General features: G+C 32.3%; 1 protein-coding gene across 2 annotated transcripts; it reads left to right on the forward strand.

The window, feature by feature from the left end:
* The first annotated feature begins 711 nt into the window (after window positions 1-711).
* On the forward strand, window positions 712-21,555 carry LOC140434869 (serine protease inhibitor 42Dd-like). Of its 2 annotated transcripts, none has more exons than XM_072523457.1 (4): window positions 712-1,043; window positions 12,268-12,517; window positions 14,304-14,610; window positions 20,593-21,555. In XM_072523457.1, exons 2-4 carry the CDS (start codon window positions 12,271-12,273, stop codon window positions 21,419-21,421), a joined length of 1,383 nt encoding a protein of 460 aa, XP_072379558.1. In that variant the 5' UTR covers window positions 712-1,043; window positions 12,268-12,270; the 3' UTR covers window positions 21,422-21,555. The 2 variants fall into 2 exon arrangements, with proteins under 2 accessions (XP_072379558.1, XP_072379559.1); XM_072523458.1 differs by lacking the exon at window positions 712-1,043 and adding an exon at window positions 10,212-10,346.
* The last annotated feature ends 686 nt before the right edge of the window (window positions 21,556-22,241 follow it).

Raw genomic sequence — 22,241 nt, forward strand, 5'->3', positions numbered from 1 at the left:
AAGCTCTTAAGCAACCGCCATCTAAGCGTTAACCTCCGACGGCGCGCCACCAAATGCTACGTACTCTCTACGCTACTTTACGGAGTTGAAGGGTGGACGTTAACAGCAGCAACTATAAAGAAGTTAGCGGCTCTAGAAATGTGGCTGTATCGACGCATACTGAGAATACCTTGGACAGACAGAGTGACCAACACAGAGGCATTAAGACGAATGGGTAAAGAGATGGAATTGTTAACAACTGTTAAAAGGAGGAAAGCGTCATACCTGGGCCATGTGTTCCGTAATGATACAGCTGCTACAGCTTATCGTGGAAGGCAAGATTGAAGGTAGAAGAGGTTTGGGTAGAAAGAAGAAATCCTGGCTGAGAAATTTGAGAGAATGGTTTCAAATACCAGAAGCCGCGAACATAATACATGCGGCACAAAACAGAGAAACCTATCGTTTGATGGTCGCCAACCTTCGGTAGAAGGCGGCACATAAAGAAGAAGAAGAATAGCCTATATATCCTATATATAAATAAATACAGACAATAAAATTGACGAAACATAATAAATTCGCAAAAAGATGACAACATTCTATAATTATTGATAACTAAAAGGTCTGAACTTGTGACATCACTCCCATCATTTACGATTAAATAACAGGATTAATTAAATAAAATACCGAAGCCGGATCTGGCTTTACTATATTCCTACTTAACTACCAACACCATTGATATATCTCCAATACACTCTGCACTCAAATATCAGACACAAAACCACCGTCAGTTGAACTTGCGTGCAATTTATTTTTTCTGTGGTAGCTCTGTTTTGTTGATAGTGATACTACAGTTAAGAGGTTGAGGACCCTCATTTAAACCGGTTCCATTGTTCATGTGTTTTAACCAAATCGTAATACACTGATGGAAGTGACTCAATTAGTGACTTAAATTTTGTTTTTTATCAAAAACTGTGTTAAAAAGCAAAGTAACAAGAAATAAAATTAAACAATAGCATTAGAAATTTGTGTGAAGTTAATACTTTCTGTCCTGTAACATAGAATTGGTAAGTATAAAATTATTATCTTGTAATTTTATAAAACTAAAAGTTTTATTCAGACATAATTAAGTAGAATAATTAGAAATCTTTTGTTGTTGTTTCCGTTATGATCGTCAAGGATAGCAATTCCAATAACATCATTACTTACTGTTATGATTAAATTATTTGGTACTTTATTTTTAATATGAAATATTCTCTTTGTTTTAATATAGTAGCTAAAAACTATCTAAAATCCGGAAATCAAAATGTATTAGGTATTGGTTAGTATTCTAACACTAAAAAAATTTAAAACCAAAATTCTCTTTTTTGTGACAATCATTGTAGTATTTTTTTACTGGGAAAACCACAATATATTTATAAAATTGGAACAGCTTACCAATTTTAATGTTTTCTATGATAATTGCTTGTTTGTAAAATTAACTGAAGATGTTTTAATCGGTATTTTTCATTGGATGGATTAGTTTGAATTATTTACCTACTGGCTTTTCACAAAATTTTCCGGTTTCTATTTAATTAACTGACGATGTTTTAATCGGTATTTTTCATTGGATGGATTAGTTTGAATTATTTACCTACTGGCTTTTCACAAAATTTTCCGGTTTCTATTTAATTTCCATGTTGCTGATTATATTCAATAATAGGAACCCCAAAGTTAAATATGATTGTAGATATACAATCCAAAGGTTTAATATGTTGGTGTCAACTAATTAATTATCTAAAGTGCGATTAGGTCCAGTATTAGGGTCTATTAAATATTTTCCTTAATTGTTATCTTCGTGCAGAATTTCCATTAACGGTATTTTTAAGACTGATAATCTAAATAGGTGTTTAGTATTGTTTATTTAATTAAGTATTTCCTGAGTTTAATAAATAATGCGCAATCAGTAAAAATAGAGGAGTAAACTGAATGACAGAAGGTCGATAATAGAATTTACTTTTCCATTTAATATGCGTATAATTACTTATTTGGATCAAAAAGAGACTTATAAAGGCGCTTACATATCACCTTATGGTTACACTAATCAGGTGGCACTAACGGCTCAGTTAAATTGGAAATTAAAAAATTTCTGTTTTTAGCGACTAAGTTATGGCCGCCACTTAGTAAGCCCATAACGATAGTCAAATTTACGGCATATAAAATTGAAACAAATAGTATCTACATATAGGAAAACGACATGTAAAGACATTACTTATAAGATCTTATTATAAGAAAATCTAAAGATAAACTTACAAATTAGACAACAGCAAAAATATAGAAAACAGATAAAAACAACTAAAGAAGAAATACAATAAACAACTGAGTTTATCTCTCGTCATCCTGTCCTGTCCCTTGGACAGAGGACGAAATAGAACCAAAATATAAATATAAAGATAGAACAGTAAAGAATTATTTGCCGAAAAAAGAAGAGAAGCATAGAAACTGGAACACAAATTTTATAATATATTAAAGAGGAGTTTATACAAAAACATAAATATATATATATATATATATATATATATATATATATATATATATATATATATATATATATACTTCTATATATAACGTCCGGTTTATAGCGTTCTGAGCCTTCCAGTCTCCATTCACGTCTATCAATCTCCTGGTCGTAAATCTCTCTCTGACATTGTCTCTTACACTCAAGCCAATCAAGCAATGTTGTTTTTGATCTTCCTAGGTCTATGGTCTATCTTGTCCGTACCAAATAAGCTATATTTATACTATATTTATTTTATGATGGTGGTGTTTCTGTCCATGATTTGTTTTATTCTTTCATTTGTTACGTCCAGCATTCTGGATAAACCTGCTGATCGACGCCAAAAATCCATTTCTAGAATAAGTTATCATGTTTCGATCTCTTAGTGAGTTGCCAGGTGAGCGCCTGATCCATAAACTACAACGCTTTAAAAAATGCTGTTATAAAGCTGTATCTTTTTCTGTATAGAGATAGTTTTTGACCAGAGCAATGAGTTTGGTGCGCCTATTTTTTTTTTCTCCTTTACGCTTCGTTCTTCCATTTCTGTTTAAGTGCGTCCATTTCGTTCCACCTTTGTCCTCAAATAGATATATTCGAAACATGACGAAATTATATTTCCATGTTCTAAGTTTAGTTCATCATTTTCAGCTCCTCCTATGCACATTTCGTTTTTGTTGAGTTAACATTTGTCTCTTCTAAGGTAGATTTTAAAGTGTTGGAGAATAAATTAAAGATACTTTCCAGTACTTGCCATAGTCTACATAATGGTATTTTATAATAAGCTTTTGTAAGTCCACAAATAATAGATAAGTTGGTCTATCCCTAGCCATTATTTTTCCATTTAGTTGGGTTAAAGAGTAGCTGTGATCGATGCAAGATTGTCTAGCTCGAAATCCTGATTACTGTTCCAGCTCAAGTGGTTCATATTCGTTTTCGACTAGGGTTTACAGAACTTTTCCGTACAATCTTCTGAAAGTGCTGGTAACTGAGATGCAGTGGTAGTTTTTGCAGTCTGCCTTGTCCTTATTTTTCCTTCTCGTTCATAATATGAACGTCAATAAATAGGCATTTTATTTTTCATGGTTTTATAAGTTTGGCAGTTAAACCATCTCTGGTGTTTATTTTTGGTCCATGGATTTGATATCCATGGTAACCGAGCCTATTGAAGCTGGCAATGGAATAAGACAGGGAGATTCCCTGAGTCCTCTATTGTTCATCGTGATTATAGATGAAATAATTAAAAAATTAAGAACTAAAAAGGGATACCAAATGGGAGAAAAACCACTTAAAATAATCTGCTATGCAGACGACGCAAGACTACTCTCACTAATAGAAGACTATTTACAACTTATGCTGCACCAATTTAATATAGCCGCCAGAAAATTAAACATGTTAATTTCCCCAAAAAAGACAAAATGCATGGTTACAACAGCAAATTTACTAAGATGTAAATTGGAGCTGGAAGTTCAGATAATCGAACAAGTGATGGAGTTTAAATATCTACGCATCACATTATCTAGCTACGGAAAGCTCGAAACTGAAGTGGAAGATCGAGTGAATAGAACAAACAGAGCCACAGGCTACCTGAATAAAACAATATGGAGAAATAACAATATCGAGAAAGAAATGAAAGGCAGAATTTCAAAACAGTCATCAGACCAATAATGATATACGTGGCAGAAACACGATCTGACACAGAGAGGACAAAAAGGATGTTAGAAACAGCAGAGATGAAAATACTTAGAAAAATTTATGGCAAGACACTATGGGACAGAGCTAGAAGTACAGATATACGAAGTAGATGCAAGGTGGAGAACATTAAGAACTGGGTAAGAAATAGAAGAGTAGAATGGAACGATCATAAAAGCCGATTGACAACAAATAGAGTAGTAAAGACGGCAAAAGACGGTTCCCCAATAGGAAGACCACGAAAATGATGGAACGACAACTTACTTTAGGCATATTGAAAAACAGACAGAGTCATGTCTACATAAAAAGAAGAAGAAGAAGTATTTGATATCTTCTGGGTGTTTGTTGGAGACATTCAGTTCTCGGCTCTTGTAGTCCTTTTACGCAGTGATTTTTAAAAACATTGATGTTGATGGCTTGTATGTGTATTGTATTTTTATGTCCTTCCTTAGGTTTCTTATGAATCTCCAAGCCTCCGAAGACTTGCTTCCACCTAGACATGATGCCACTTCCTTGCATTTTCGTTCCCATGTTTGGTTTTTATGTTTTATAACCATTCTTTTAAAAGTTCTTTGGTGAGTGCGGTATTGGTTTTTGTCGTCTACTTCTTGGGAGGTAAGCCATTTGGGATACGCACATTGCTTTATCTGTTTCTGTTGTTCTAGTTCATCACTCCACAATATGTTCGTTCTTCTTTTCCCAAGGCTTCATATGCATCTCCCTTTGGCAATTCTACTATGTGGGCATATAGTATATATATATATATATATATATATATATATATATATATATATATATATATATATATATATATATATATATATGTCGTGGTTTACACATGCACTATTAAGTTTTTGGTCTAGTCTGTTCTGATATAGTTTTTGTGTGCTGTCATCGTTAAGGCTGTTAGTATTAAACTTTGTTCAATAATTTCTAATAATGAATAAAAAGAGACTAAACTCAGTACAAAGGCCTACCAACAGTATTAAATACAGAAAAACATGAATAATAACTACCAATACAAACTTCAGATGATAAAAAAATAAACGAGATTTGAAACACAATTCTCCAGAGGAAACGGTATCAGTCCCGAATTTCTACAGCAAGGTGGCGAACGATTGCAAGGATAAATAACAGAGATGATGAACGAAGTTTGGCTTAAAGATCGAATTCCCAAACAGTGGAAAGAAGCGATCCCATGTTCAATCCACAAAAAAAAACATAGGCAGATACACTCATCTCTGAGGTATCTAGGTCGCAATAAAACTTACTAAATAACTACTAAATGACACCAAGAACAGAGTTATAAAGAAGATCAAATTTCCGATATCGCAAAAATTTCTCTTGTATATTTGCATTCTTTTTAAACTGTAAATAAACCGTACCTGTGAATGGCATAACTTTCTAATACCTACTTTTATTTGTTAAGTCAATTTAAGTTATTATATTCATATATTCCGTGAGCAAATCGATAATGTATTTAACATAATGATATGATAGCATTTACAATGATTAAAATTTAATGAATAAAAATACTAGCTTTCATAAAATTGTTAACTTACCATATTACTACAAATCCAACTTTTAGAAGTTGTCCTTGTATAAATTTATTAAGTTTAAAAACAAAAGTTAAATAAACAAATCGTATTTAATTATGTAAATATTACATAAAATGGTAATAAATTGATCTGCTTATAAAGAGCTTACCAAAATTTGGATTTTTTTTTTATTTTTCGTATAAATGAGATAAGTCGCTCATCGCAGTTTGAGCGGAACAAAGTAGTTAAGCCGTTATTTAAGTATTCATAAATAGCCAACTTTTGCATAGGCTAGCTCTTATTTATCCAATTCCTCTCTATATTGCGCATTGGTTAGCATGTTGTTTCAGGTTAGCATTGGTTAGTATGTTAACGTTAATAAATTAAATTGTACTGACAGCGTAAGACAGTTTCAAATATGATTACATTGTGACCTAACAGAATCTCCCAGAAGTGAAGTAGATCCCACTGAACTTAACACAAATTGGGAGGTTATAAAATCCAGGCTGCAAAAGACCGCAGATGAAGAGTTTGACCCAAAGGGCAGGGAAATAATTGATTTGATGAGGAATGCAAAAGATTAACAGAAGGACTAGGAACAATGTTACGAATATTAAGTAAAAAGGAGAGAGGAAAAGAACTAGAAAAGAAAACTAAATATATGTCGGCTATATCAAGAATGCAACAAAATAACTTAGAGGTGCAACATAAAACTATAGAAACGGTTTAGGAATTCTGCTACTTAGAATCATTAGTGGACTGCAAAAATATCACATCCAAAGAAATAGGAAAAAGAATATGGTTGGCTAACTGCTGTTATTTTGGCCTCAACTAAAAGCGAGAAGTAGGTATGTCAAGAGCCACAAAGTGCATTCTTTATAAAAAAATAATATGCCCAGTGCTCACTTACGAATCGCAACATGGGCAATGATGACGCGAGATGAACAGTTACTACAAATTCTCTTTATGTTTATATTTCTAAACTCAGAAGGGTTACTCATTTCTGAGCCTTATTCTAAACCAACCTTTCTTTCTTTTGTCTCTCGAAATGTTGTCAGACACGACAATATGATCTTTCCGTGCTAATAAGGTGTAATACCCCAGAGTTCACCAGCAAGCTGGGATATCGCTTAAGACACCACGTTTTCCTCTACCATTCATCCCCTGATTAAAATGGTGTTATATTATGTTATGGAGCGTAGTATTCTCAGATCTAATCTGACCATATGATGTACCAGTTCAAGTTAATCCACAAATGTTTATTTGGTTATATCTTATTCCACTTGTCCTATATTTCCATATAAAAACATAAGAATAAGAATTTACTGAATACTTTTGAAAGGAAACAAAAACAGTAAAATTTTCAACGATTTAATATTGCATAGTATAGCTAAATAGATCCTGAAAATCAATAAAATGACAACCTACGTCTAGACTCAGAGTTACATGCATTCAAATATTCTGCACAAGGCCAAAAGAATCCTTTATTTACAATCTACATTCTAGCTATCTTCTTGAGGATCTGCACGTATGATCTTTCTCCTATTATAATCTTAAGGTTGGTTTAACAAGCAGTCATCTTTGTAGGGCGACGTTAGAAATAACACATCTTTTATTTATTGACGAGCTCTAATTGGTGAAATGTTTATGCAAGATTCCTTCTCCCATTCGTTAGTTTCAAATTTTCGATAAGCTTTTCGTTATGCATTTTACTGTTACTTTTTGATAATTACTAATAGACGCTATTTTCGTGTTAAAGTGAATAGTATGCATTAACCTTCCACTACACGCGCCCGGACTGACGGTCCGCGTTTGATTGAAAAATAGAATTTCTCATGATACTATGACTAACAAGATAGGATCTTCCCGTGGCACAAAATCGGTCATTTTCGCGCATGCCGTCATTGGAGAGTAGAATTTGAATTCTTGTTAAAGTTAAATGGGATTTGTATGCATTCTGTGATGAAATTATTCAATTAGCAAAATAATATTAAATGAATTTTTTGTGTTATTTGTGTACAAAAGATAATAATAATATAATATTTAAAAAACTATAAGGGGAAACTAGACGAAAATAAGTTAAGAGGTTTAATAATTACAATAATCGTACACAAAAGGATATCTCCAAACTATTTATTAAAGATTATTTATTGATACATTCAAAAAACTGACATTACGAACATGCAACTCTCCAATTACGTCACGACTTATGCGAAATATCTTATCTTGTTAGTCATAGTATCATGGAATTTCTCGCATACCTCCCACTATTTTCTGTCGCCGCTTTGTAAGTCTTCATCCACTCAGCTGTTCTATGTTAGTCTAGACTGAGAAATTAGTACGTTAACTTGTTTCCAAATTATAAACAAATGCGGATTGGTGTAACTGACATAGGTTCTATATTTATTGAAGTATTTAATTAACAAAAGGCAAGATCATATATTGTTTTCAACTTATATTATTCTAGTTAGTATGTGAGCATATATTCCCATAATATTCGTGTGTAAATTTTTTTTTCTGCATAATCTTACAATCAAAATCAATTCTTTTTATAAACAAATAATCTTTGCAAATAATCAGAAGGTTACGAATCAGAGCAGAACCGATTTCAAAAGTTAATGTAGGAAGCATTATTAGATGATGAGGAAGAAGAACCTTTCTATCATGATGATGATCACCAAGAAGAAGATTATGTAGAAGAAAGAAGTGATAATTCAGAGAGCGAACAAGATATTTGGGATATTGAAGTGGAAGCATTTCCTGTCACAGAAGCATTTTTTATCGGCAAAAACAAATCTACTAAGTGGAAAAAAGACGCACCACCAAAGATTGTTAAAACCAGATCTGTAAATTTATCAAAACATTTATCTAGTCCGAAAACTTCAACTAAAATATTGAAAGATCTACTTGAAATCTGGAAACACTTTTTTAATACAGATATGTTAAAAATTATTGTCGAATATACAGCATATTGCTTCAACTGCAGCCAAATATTCTCGTGAAAGAGATACATCACCTACGGAGATGTGCTAGCTTCAAGCACTCTGTGGATTGTTGTACTTAGCCGGCGTCTTAAACTCAAGTCGCTTAAATTTACGAGACTTATACAATACCCAAGGAACAGGGGTGGAATTATTTCGACTTGTGATGTCTCTAAACAGGTTTCAATTTCTTTTACGGCACTTAGGATTCAACAATTCTGAAACTCGCGAAGAACGCAAGTTAGCACCCATACAGAAAATATTTGATGTCTTCGTTACCAACTACTGCAAAACTGCTTACAGTCCTTTTCATTTGGTAACAGTGGATGAGAACTGAAAGCATTTCGAGGGCGTTGCTCATTTAGGCAATATATTCCAAATAAACCCAATAAATATGGGATTAAAATGTTCGCCTTAGTTGATGCCAAGCGTTACTTTACTTCAAATCTTGAAGTCTATGTAGGGCAGCAAACTGATGGCCCTTATGCTGTGAGCAACTCTTCCAATGCGGTAGTCTTGAGATTATGTGAACCCATATATGGATCAGGAAGGAAGCTGACGTTAGTTGGTACAATTCGTAAAAACAAAACAGAATTACCACCTTAGTTTGTCAACCCCAAAATGTCACGGTTAGTTAACAGTAGTTGATGTGGCTTTCGATAAAATGCCACTCTTGTGTCCTACAAACCCAAGCAAAATAAAAAGGTCCTACTGTTATCCAGTCTTCATTATGATAATCAAATAGATGAAGTAACAGGTAAACCTGAAATCATAATGGAATATAACAATAATAAAGGGGGTGTTAATATCGTGGACAAGCTGTGTGCTACCTATAACACTGCAAGAAATGCCAGGAGATGCTAAATATTGCAAATGTCATTTTTCATTGTAACAATCCCAATAATATAACCAGCAGAAGATTTTTTTACAAAGTTTAGCTAGACAATTAGTTGATAATCACCTTCGTGCTCGTGCTACTCTTTCTTGTTTGCCATTATCAACGAAATTAAGAATTACAGAAATGGTTGAATCTAAAGATCTACTACCGCCTCCAGCTGGTAATATTGGCCAACAAAGGGGACGCTGCAGTTACTGTGACAGAAAAAAGAACCGTTCGACCAAGTATTCATGTGTTAAATGTGGAAAATATGTGTTTACAACATTGCACAAATATTTGTAATGAATGTGTATAACATGCAAAATAATTAATACATAAGTGTTTGTAATAGTAGTTCATTTTATTTTATCAGAAGAATTTTTTAGTCCGTCTCATACTTGCTATTTCAATATGCGGACTCACAGTCCGCCGCGTGTACTGATGCACCTTTTTGAGGCGCGTGTACTGAAAAGTTATCAGTTATTAAATTTTACCAGGTGGTTCAATAATTTGATCACTCACTGTATACCTAAACGATATTTTATATGACAACGAAGCGTATCATAGTCCAGACTGATATAATTAATAGTGCACGTTATCGCAGTTCAAGGTCATAAAAACAAAAGTTGATCTTACGCATTAGCCACTGGCGACAAAAAATCATTATAACAATTTAGTAATTTACAAAAATACCCACTTATCAACACCAAAAATTTCTTTTGTATGTATAGTTCTTAACCGAATGAAAAGTAAGTAACAAGATTGGTTTTAAAGACAAAATCTCGTGTATGTAGGTACTTTCGCAGATAACAACTTTTTTCTTTGTATATTGGACAGTATTATTTTAGCTATATAATGTAACATTTTTTTTATTTTTGGTTATTTCTACTGATACTGGTTAGGTCTACTACTTTGGCACTTCCGACTATAAGAGTAAGAAATACTATATATTATAATCCACAAGGAAACTAAGGTCCTCTAGCTGGCTGTTTACCATGTATCACAAACAATTTATTTAAAAATTCTTTATAAAAGGTATATATATATATATATATATATATATATATATATATATATATATATATATATATCTTTTATAAAGGATTTTTAAATAATATTTTTTACTATATATTATAGTTGTAATAGAAATTCCCTTTTTCTAAAGAGTTTTTCAATACAGCAACCAACGCAAAACGCACTGCCGCGTCATTGCATTTCCCAGTTAAAATATAATAATTTATACTAATATATACCATTTGTTATAATTAAAATGTGTAGGTAATGTTTAGTTTCTGATCAATAATAATATAATATGTATACGGGGTAATTGACTAATTTTACTTGGAAAAGTGACTAAACTAAAGTCAATAAGTTTAGTAATATTTTTAACAAATGGGAGTATTTTTTGTGTTTTTTATGAAAGGGTCAAAAGATGTACTTCATACGCTAAAAGTTCAAATTAATTTTTTGTTATTTGGGTCTAACAATATTATGGTAGCGAATGAAAGGAATCGACATGTTTGAATGAAAAGAAGTTTTTTAGTTAGCATTTATAGGCGACTGAATAAGATTTTAACGCATAGAAAACTGATCTGAATTCTGTATTTTCTACATTTTACAATATAGTTGATTTGCTGTATCTTCTTCCTGAATCAAGTGAGATTTTCACCTTAGCATTTCATTTTCACAAAAGACATTATGGCCGTTGTTTTTCATGTTGTAGAGATGTGTCCTCAATTGACAGTGTCTAGTCAGTCACCATATCTGCGACTGTCTTCAGCTCTGGTGTGTTAAGATCCATTAGACTGGCTAAAAGCTTCCTTGCGGGAAACGTTTATGATTTTCTTTATTGCTCCTATTGCTCCTATTGCCTATCCATTTGGTATGACCCTTTTGTAGCCGTATTTAATTTCTATTATTCTTGCTGTCTAAGAATGGTTCTGGGTCTTCAAAAGTTCCTCCAGGTGCTTGCTTTGCCAACATTTTATGTTTATTATCTCTTCTTTTGATGTCGTATACATATGCCTGTTTGTTTACTTAGTCGTTTAAAGTTAAGTTTATTTTAACGTTCTTTACTGTCAAACTGTATTATCAAACGTTAAGTCTTTTTGGCTCAGTAATGTTTCCTTCTTTTCTTGCGCATAAAAATCTGTAAATGGTTCTTTATAAAACACCTGTCATATCGGAGTACATAGTCACCACATTATTAATTGCTGTTAAAGGTTGTTGATGAACAAATTAAATGATGATGAATGATTAAAATGATACCCCAAAGATGATTTGTCAAATTCGTCAGTCATTAATAAAGGATTATACTCTAATGAAACAAAGTATTCTTGAATGTAATAGTATATATATGCATTATAAATCCAAAAATTGTACTACTATTAAAAGAGAGAAGTTAATTCGTGAAAAAAAAACTACATCCGTACGGCAATGGTCTATGGCCTTGACGATAATCCTTACCTTCTATTTGAAAATTTGCATTTGTAATGAGCTGTTAGTCGCAAACAAATAAACTTTACTTTTACTAGAATATGCTGGTATCTGATCAGCCTATGGTGGACCAGTACGGCAAGATATAAGGGCTTGCGACTTGATAATACGCCCTTTTTAGTGCGGATATATTTTTATTATGAACAAAATATTTAGTAAAACTTTTTATTTTAGAAGATGAAGATCTTAGCACCCCTTGTTTTATTGTGCACACTAAACTATCACAGCAGCTTGGCCAGCGAAGACGGATTTCATGGTATTATTTCCCCAACAAACCAAAAAATATATGGACAAGCCTTAGAAGCCATTTTTACTATGGGTTTTAGACTTCAAGATATTCTAAATATGTCAACTGAACAAAATTTAGTTGTTTCACCACTCAGCACTGCAGCTATCATTGGGCAATTAATGATAGGAGCCGATGGTAAGTCACTATAAATAATATAGCTGGTAGAAAGGTTTGTTTTTTGTTTGATGGTAAAAATATAATTTTCTTTGTCAATCTTTGTTAATATTAAGATATATTCCAATTATTATATTATAAATACCTAATCATATTTTTCTATTACTGAGTTATCTGTGAAAGTTTGCAAAAATCATAAAATATGCGCTGTGTCTCATATATGACAAAGAATTTAGGAAAATTTAGGTTTATATCCATTCTCTCGTATTATTTTGTAACTTTCTTATCTTGAAATAACTTCACTTACATCGGCTGACAATACATAAAGGAAAAGTACTCACAATAACCTTGAACTGGACGTTGAATTTCTGTGTAAACTCTTGAATACACGAGAGGCTCCATACTTAGCTCAGTGAACACATATTTGAATTAACCTGGGACGACGTTTGGACCTAACTTAAGATTAACGTTGGACTAACGTTAGATTTACATTTGAAATTAATTTTGGACAATCTTTGGAACTAAATCTGGAGTAACCTAGGAGTAACTCACGATTCGACTATGCTTGGAATGATTTAGGACTCTAATTAAATGGAGAAAATACAAAGTAAAAATAGACGAAGAAATCAAAAAGATAAAAATATAAAGAAATACAAAAGGTATCAAAAATATCTTAGTCTTTGGGGTAAGACTAAGTGGTATTCAAAACACTCAGTCGAACTAGAGTCTTCACTACATACTGCTCAGCTGAAAATTAATTTAGATCGAAAATATATTCTTTTCTATAGAAAAATATTTACAGAGAGAAATACCGTTACTTTGGTAAATTGGACGGAACTATTGAAATGGCCCTTAACGGGATATTTTTCGGTACTTTCTTTGAGGGATTATTTACTATATTTTTAAATAAAAAACCACCGACAAGAGCGGAGTGGTAATTCTAACGAGAAATTATAGAGGACCCTTAAGCTAGCGGGGACAAATGAGCGGAATCCAATTTAACCTACGTAATATTTTTTCACCCATTTTTCACTAATTTATTACCACCCTAATAATTTTTCACCACCAAACCACCCTTAGTGGGAGCGATTCTGCTGGCTTGAGTTTCAAGCTGGCAGAATTCGGAAAAAAACTTTTTGCTTATGGGTTACATGAGTTCAAATGGGTTAGTTGAGGGTGAAAAATTACTAGGGTGGTAATAAATTCGTAAAAACCTAACAGAACACTGTGGTATATCATAAATATTTTTTTTTTAATTCTACTAGTTTTAAGCCAGCAAAATCGCTCTCCTTAAGGGTGGTTATGTGGTGAAAAAATATTAGGGTCGTAAAAAATTAGTGAAAAATGGGTAAAAAAACATGCCATCGGCAAAAAGTTTTTTTCCGAATTCTGCCAGCTTGAACCTTAAGCCAGCAGAATCGCTTCCTCTAAGGTTTGTTTGGTGGTGAAAAATTATTAGGGTGGTAATAAATAACTGAAAAATATTACGTAGGTTAAATTGGATTCCGCTCATTTATCCCCGCTAGCTTAAGGGTCCTAAATTATAGCAGGTAAGCTGTAGATTTATAAAAAGGTTTGTTGAAGGTTGATCATATCTAACGGTTGTTTTATTAGAAAGGTATTCGTGACCTTAAATTATTTCGAAATAAAATATTGGAATAAAATTTAATAGAATAACGAAAATTTTGACAAGATGTAACGTATCGAAATTTACACACGTACAATGGAACGAAAATTACAGACATTACATAAATCACATACAAGAAGGTTTGGTTTTTCTTTATTTTAATCGTATTTTATATTGCAGGTGAATTTAGAGAGGATCTTCACGACCTCCTCGGTCTACCTCCTTCTTCAGCTTCATTTAATGTAACCTATTTTGGTAAAGAAAGAAACGAAAGTCTAATCCTACCTTACGCTACGTTCCACATGCAATTAGCAATTTTAATAAAAAATCTGAGACAACGAAAACCAGGTGAAGAATTTATCTTAAATCTGGCAAATGCAATGTTTCACAACTCAGATATTGATTTAAGAACTGTATTTACTAGTAGTCTCAATAAAATGTACGATGCGGATATTGTCCCATTAGATTTTACAAAAGACACAACTAGGTAAGTTTTTTTTCAACTGTGTAAATAATAAAGAACATAATAGAGGAACGTTAAACAATTAAGGGACACGTGAACAAAATAACATAGTTTTGTTTTTGTATCATAACTTTTTATTGGTAGTTCACAACATGTCCATAACTACCATTAATCATCTTTGGTCCTTCAATTATTGAAACTTATAAACATTTTTAGCAAAAAATATATACGAGAAAAACAAAAAAACATATTTAACTGAGATTTATCATAATCCATTTTATTTATATGTTTCGGACAAAATGAGATATTGCTAATGGATAAAATGACATACATATTATAGCTACAAAATTATTATCATAATTCACCAATGTTCTTGGAATTAGTTCTTCTTGGAACATCAACGCAAGAAGCGTGAGCCCCAAGCGAACATTGTAAATACCGCAACCAGTCTTCTCCGGGCTTAGATCTTAAATAAAGGTTGTTAAGTAAATGCAAGCACCGTCCTCTTCATCGTCTTGAGAAATATTAAAAAAATCTTCTTCCTTATCATTTTCTTCAAATAATTTTTTGGTGGCTTTGCGTTTTTTCTTTTTGGAGAAGCTTTGGGTCCATTTTATTTCCAACCTATTTGGAGTACAAAACAACACCATCGAGCTCTGTCGAATTTTTGGTTTACTGTTTCCCTCGGCCACTAATAAAACATCCTTTGGTCACCGGAGAAAGCTATTTAATATGGAGATAGCAACAGTTAAAACAACTTCTAGATCGGAGTTTGTTGTTGAATCCTGAGATGAATTTTCAGCTTGTGTATCGGTAAGTGCTGTTATTTTGGTTGCATTATTTTCTTCAGATATCATGTCATGGGACCATAGCTGAACGAGAAGTGACGCAGCAGGTACAGCGGCCTGAGACGTATTTGTCACAGGAACTTATTAGAAGAATAATCTGCTTGTTGTGAAGGTTGTGTCAAAACATGTTCAGACTCGACAAAGCTCATTAATGTTTCAGGCTGAGGAGGCTGTTCATTGGAGTTGTCTTCCAGTGGTATGTTTGTGATTTCTAAATCTGTTCTTTTAAGTATGTGACATGCATTTTGCATGTGGAGGCAGACAAATAACATAAATACCGTTTTCTTTTGCATATTCGTCGTTAGCGTTTGCCTAAAGTTTCAATGCCTTTATGACTTGCATGTCAATCGTCAATTAAAATTACTTTAGCGCGAATGCTTGCTTTTCCAAAGCTTTGGAAATGACTTATCCGTTTCATAAATATTTCGGTGGTCATCTAGTCTGATTTTTGAGATACACCTAAAGTGCCAGAAGGAGCTTCATCTATAAGTTCGTTTTTCATATTTTTTTTTTATAGGAAATATCACCATCGGCGGAATGAAAGTTACAACAGTATTAACACAACAAACAACAGTGGTGTTTGCTTTACTACACTCCGCACTAGTTTTAACTCCGACTTGTTTTATTCCCGTGGTAGCTAAAATCTTTTCAGGTTTTTGTATTGTACATAGCCCAGATGCATCATAAATACGGTGCGATCTATAGCCAAGAGATTCTATCAAGCTTCTATGCAACTGATAAAACTGTTGGACTAGCGGCTGAATAAAAAGTTGAGCGCGAGCTGCTGAAGTGGCTTCTAGTTTACGCAAAGATATATATATATATATATATATATATATATATATATATATATATATATATATATATATATATATATATATATAATATTATATTATTACATCTTTCCAACTAGTTTTGTCCTGCCTTTTGTTTTTGGATGTTAAATTTATCAGCGAAACCATTTTTCCCATATGAAACCATATGAAAAGCTAATGCTTGTAACGATGCTCGTGTAAATCCGAGCAAACGACTTTCAAGAAATTTTATAAGCTAAACTAATTGCCTTTTCCATTAGAGGGAAAGGTATCGTTCGAACAATCAAGGCCTTTTAATTTTACTTCAAAATTTTACAAGTGCCTAAAACATGCCTGCGAAGATTTGCTTGAGGATCACCAAATGTTTTTGAGGCCAATAACCAGCATATTTTCTTATCTCGAATTTTCTCGATGGTTTATTCATTGACTACGTACTCCAATATTGGGATCAGTCGTTCGTTTATAATTGCGTGGCGTTTTGTACGTGTAACACAAAAGCTAAATCTATGGACAAAATGACATACCTATGCCATTTTGTCCGTTACATAGGTATGTCGTAGACCGATGGCTAGAACAATCCTGTTTAGAAATTAAGAAACTGGAACAACGACACGACAGCTTTCATTTGCATAAAAAAACTAAAAGAATTAACAGCCAAAAGCAGAATTTACAGGCAAAATATATTAAAAGACTCTGGTGGTAGAATTTTAAGTGATGTTAAAGAACGCTGCACCGAATAGAAAAATTACATAATAGAATTATGCAAAGATGGCCAAAGAATCTACTGGAGTATTCTTTCCTTGTACATTTAGGTATTTACAAATCGTTGCAAGCGTCACAATTTGACGAACCATACCTTAGTTACCGTTAGCCCCATACTTTACACGAGACTATTTAAATATATGAAAATAAGCTATTTTTTATTTGGTAATGCATGTACCTAAATATGCAAGAAAAAAAATTGTAATAAAACTTGTTTAAATTGTTTAATTGTTTAAAGAGCAAAAATTGTTTAAAGTAGAAAATTTTTAACAACCGCATCTTGCTTAAAATTAGCTCTAGAACCTTCCACTATAGACTATTTTCAAAGTAATTATTTTTTTTTCAAATAAATGCACCACTGCGTATACTTAAAACTGTGTAGAAAAAAGTTATAGAACAATGTTTTTGCGAAAAAGTATGGAAAATCGGCAAAAAATGGTGTGAGTGGTGAACTTTGAAAAATCGTATCTGGGATAGTGTAAATCTTAAATACCTTCCCCAGACGTCATTTTGAAGATGACACAAATGTTTTCTATGTAAAACAATGTCTATAATTATACTCTCGTGGAAAAAAAAATATGGGATAAAAAATAAAAATCCCGTTTTTTTTTACTTCGTATTTTGAATATTTTTTAGTAAAAAAAAAATATTTTTGACTTTAAAAGAGGATATTTTAATATTAAATTTAATTTTAAACAACTTTTCTGTAGATGTATATGTACAAAAACTGCATAGAAATCACAAAAATGCACTTCAGTGCATAGGGACAAATTCATACCCTTTCTCAAAAACGCAGCCCTTTAAATGATAGCACTCGGCGGTTTCTTTATATTTGGTTGTTCATTGACCATATAAAACAATAAAATTCCTTTAACATTGTAGTTTCTTTTAGTCCTATTTTTTTAACATAATCAAACACCTATAACTAAAGCGAGAAAAAGAGGTTTAGAAATTAAACAAAAAAAAACACAATGTGGAAGAAATGGAAGACATGTAGGAATAACAGATTCTCTATTAGCAGGCAACAATAGCTACTGTAGGTATCAAGCTACTGAAAGATGGGAGCCTAAGCAAGAATAAATAACTGAAAATATACGATATGACAATTAGACCAGTAATTACTCATGTAGCCGATACAATGTATCATAAGTAAAAATAAAGAAATACTGAGGAACCAGTTTATTAAAGACATTAAAATAATGAAAGAGAAATTCATAAAGTAACTCGTGAAAAGGAAGAATATGGAGTGATTCTCTGCAATAAACTACCAGAAGAATGATGAATGATGAATCTGTTGTTGATGTTAGTCCGTACTGACTACATGTTGGCAAAAATAGGGACAAGTACTTACAATCCAGATTAATTTGAATATTGTAAACGCCGCAATTGATCGTCTCCTCTTTACAAGATTTCTTAGCTCCTCTTTTCAAGAATATAAGAAGAGAGAAAGAGAGAGACAATCATTCCATCTGAAACGGACAGCCTTGACAATGCTGATTATATTATAGATATTTTCAAGATTAAAGTGTACGGTTAAATCAATTTAACATTATTAATAGGTTCTAAGATGACTTAACAAAGTAGAAATTGCACCTATTGACGTTTCTATGACATTTTGCATCGATGTTATATAACCATTTTTTCAGAAACACTAACGCTTTTGTTATCTGAGATGAAATAAGATTAATGATAAAGCATATTATTAAATCATATTCGTTTAACATATTTTCTTGTTGATGGTTGGGCAGAAGTGGTATTTCCGAAATAACACGTTTTCAATTTCAAAAGCGAGTCTGATTGTTAATGACAGACATAAAAACTCACTTAACTTATGTTTACGTAATTATTCTAACCGCATTATTTCTTTTAACTGTTAATTAAGCAGGTTGTAAAAAACTACCATAATAAATACTTAAATTACTTTTAAAGAACTAAAGAACAATAGCGTCATCGATGATACAAAACACTACTTAATAAAGTTCGCCATTCAGATAAAAAAATTCCTCTTTCTCTAATAGTAGTACGTAATTTATTCGTAATTCCAGTTATTGCGATGCTGACTGACAATTTTATAAAAGCTTGTAGGTCGTCGTTTTAGTGATTTCTGTGTTTTTCCCATTCATTTCTGGTATTTGACCCTGCTTTATCGACGTTATATCTACTCTTATAAAATCATGCTCGAGTTCGGCTCGCCACATCCTAATCTACCATTTCTCCCAGTATGTTCTTTATTTTGTATCTATTTTAGATTCTCATAATAAAGGTTCCTAAAGTTAGCAGTGGCCTTACATCTACTTTATACATTCAGATGCAAAAGCTTAGTTTTATAAAAAAAACTCGTATATTTATGAAACCATAGGTACGTTTGATTATCATATGGTAACTTATCAAGTTGATCCAATTCGTCCCACATTGCACAGAGCGCCACACTAAGCTCAGCTAAGCTGTTAGTACTGCTGCTTGAATTTTACCAATATGCCCCATAAATGTTGCTATATGGCCAATACATTATCATTATCAAAGCATATTATCGTCTCAAAAATAAAATTAGACCTTTTGACTACCTCATGATCATCTAAAATGATTGTCTAAATCATTGCTCTTGTTAAATCATTACAGCATTCTGCAAATCGCTTCCCTTATCTTCTACAGAGCTTTCCCACTATATGAAACATTAACAAAACTTAAACTCTTTCGAATGATTGGGGTAACAATACTTATAATCTGAATCAGGTCTGTTTTCGTAATTGCTTGCAAAAGCAAGTCAACCTATAGAATATTCTACGTCTAGCAATGGATATAGATCCATCGCCATACGTTGATCATCATATTTTAACTAATCAAGGTAATCTAATTCGTTCCACATTGCCCAAAGCTGCATGAATTTTACCAATATGTCCCATAGATCTCGCTATATGTAGCCAATTCATTGTCGTTATCGTAGACCCTATGATATAATTCTTTTTGTAATTTCGAAATTGTGTTTTTCTATCTCTACACCCACTTAGTGTAAAATCATTGTCAGGTGCCCGTGTCGCTATTCATTTTCTGGTCCTCTAATTATATCTTTTAATTTTTTCTTTGATCTCGCTAGACGTTAGAAGTTTGTGTTACATATTAGGTACATATTGTTTGTTGTTTACAAATATAACTCCTTTAAGCGTTTTCGAAATCAGTGTTAAAATGAGTGATATATAGGGAAACTCGTCTTCTCAGTTTTCTCCTTGTTTAAAATCTTGATAGTTTTGTATGTCTCCTACTTTTAGTATTTCTCAACGTTATAGTTGTTAGTTTTTATAACTTAGTGGAATACGAACAAAATGTTTCAGGTCTCTGTGTGCAAAGGTCTCCAAGTCATCTTAATTGAAACATTGAGATTCTTTGTTCCTTTTTACATTTTAATTTTTTTGAATTCTATTATAAACACTAGTGATTATTGATAAAAAAAATATTAGTTAGCAATTTTAATATCGAGACTCCTATGTAATTTGGAGCTAGGTTGTTGCAATTATTTTATATATTATCTTTTGTTTTTATATAAAAAAATTTGTACATTAACTCATGTACTCTTTTCTTTTCAGAATAATTAACCAATGGGCATCGGACCGTACCAACGGCTTAATCAAGTCCTTTTTAAGTTCTCCTCCTCCCAGCAGTACTGCTTCCATGTTTCTTAATTCCATATACTTTTACGCAGAATGGGAAACACCGTTTTCTGATGCATTGAATCACATGGATACATTTACAGTGAGTCCCTCACACAACGTCAGCGTTCTCTATATGGTAGGCAAAATGGAGGACGTACCATATGTGGAAACGAAACATTACAAGCTTGTTTGTTTACCTTACAAAAATAGAGAACTTGGAATGTATATTTTCCTCCCCAATATACATCATGAGCACAAATACGATATAAGAAAGTTTTTGGCTAGTTTAGATCCAAAAGAAATTGTAGATTCTTTATCGAATATGAAAAACAGGTCAGTAGATGTAAAAATGCCAAAGTTACATTTAACTAACACAATCAGTTTACTCAAACCCTTACAAAAGTATGCTACGTACAAAAAAATTGAAGATAACAGAACTCGCCAAAGGAACGGAAACAGTTTAGATAATTTAGTTAATCAATTAAAGCAGTACCAAAATTTCACACGTCCGGCTTACACAGATATTTATTTGGATAACGCCGCGCGAGGTGTTAATCTGAAAGTTTCTGATATTTTCCAACAAACAATATTCTCCGTTAATGAAAAAGGTACGGAAGCTGCCTCCGTTACAGCAGGCACTACCTTTTACGAGGGAGGGTCCAAAAGTTTATTCTTAGGTAGGCCATTTTCATTTTTCATCAGGCATGAAGAAACTCAGGCTACCATTTACTGGGGTACGATAACTAATCCCGATAAACATTAAATAAAGTATTATAATTTGTTTTTTGTATTGTAAGAACTTTTCTTTGTGAAAAGGTGACTGATACACTTGTTGCAAGGTGGTTTAATTTATTATAGTTATTTGTAATATTAATATTATTAAATGTTTAATTATAATTTTTTGTTTCTTTGCCTTTTTTCAGAAAATCTTGGATATTGTCATTCAATATTATTTGTACATATGAATTTCTACTTTTTATAATTAATAATCAGCCTAATAAACGATAATGGAGAACAACTAAGACAATCAAAATTCATCAACGGATTTTATAGATACAAAGAAATCAATACAAAGAATGTGAACAGAATCATTTCTCACTGATAGCAGATATAGAAATAAAATTAGGGTTAGGGTTAAGATTAAAATTAACAAAATTAGGCCTAGTAAAAACTACGGAACTGTACGGAAAAAAAAATTATACATATAATGTAGAACATAGAACTACGTCAAGGAAAATCAATAAGAGAATTATAAACATTGTCTTGACCAAAAACTTATAGAATCTAGGTTTAGTAAAATCGCAGATACATGTTCATATAATATGCTTAAATCTAGCAGCATACCTAGTAGAACAAGATTTTCGAAATCTGAGAAGACTGAGACAAAACTCAAAGAAAACATTAAACTAGGAAATATTCGGTTCAAGAATTTAAGGCGCAGTATAAAAAACTAATATGGTAACAAAGAACGCAACTCATAGTAAAAAACGCCTAAAATAAAGAGACGGTACCCAGAGATATGAAATACCAATAACAAAAATTCTATAAAAGAGATCAACAAGAAGAAAGCGCCTTGGCCTGGA

The sequence above is a fragment of the Diabrotica undecimpunctata genome, chromosome 2, assembly GCF_040954645.1.
Source record: "Diabrotica undecimpunctata isolate CICGRU chromosome 2, icDiaUnde3, whole genome shotgun sequence".
NCBI lineage: Eukaryota > Metazoa > Arthropoda > Insecta > Coleoptera > Chrysomelidae > Diabrotica > Diabrotica undecimpunctata.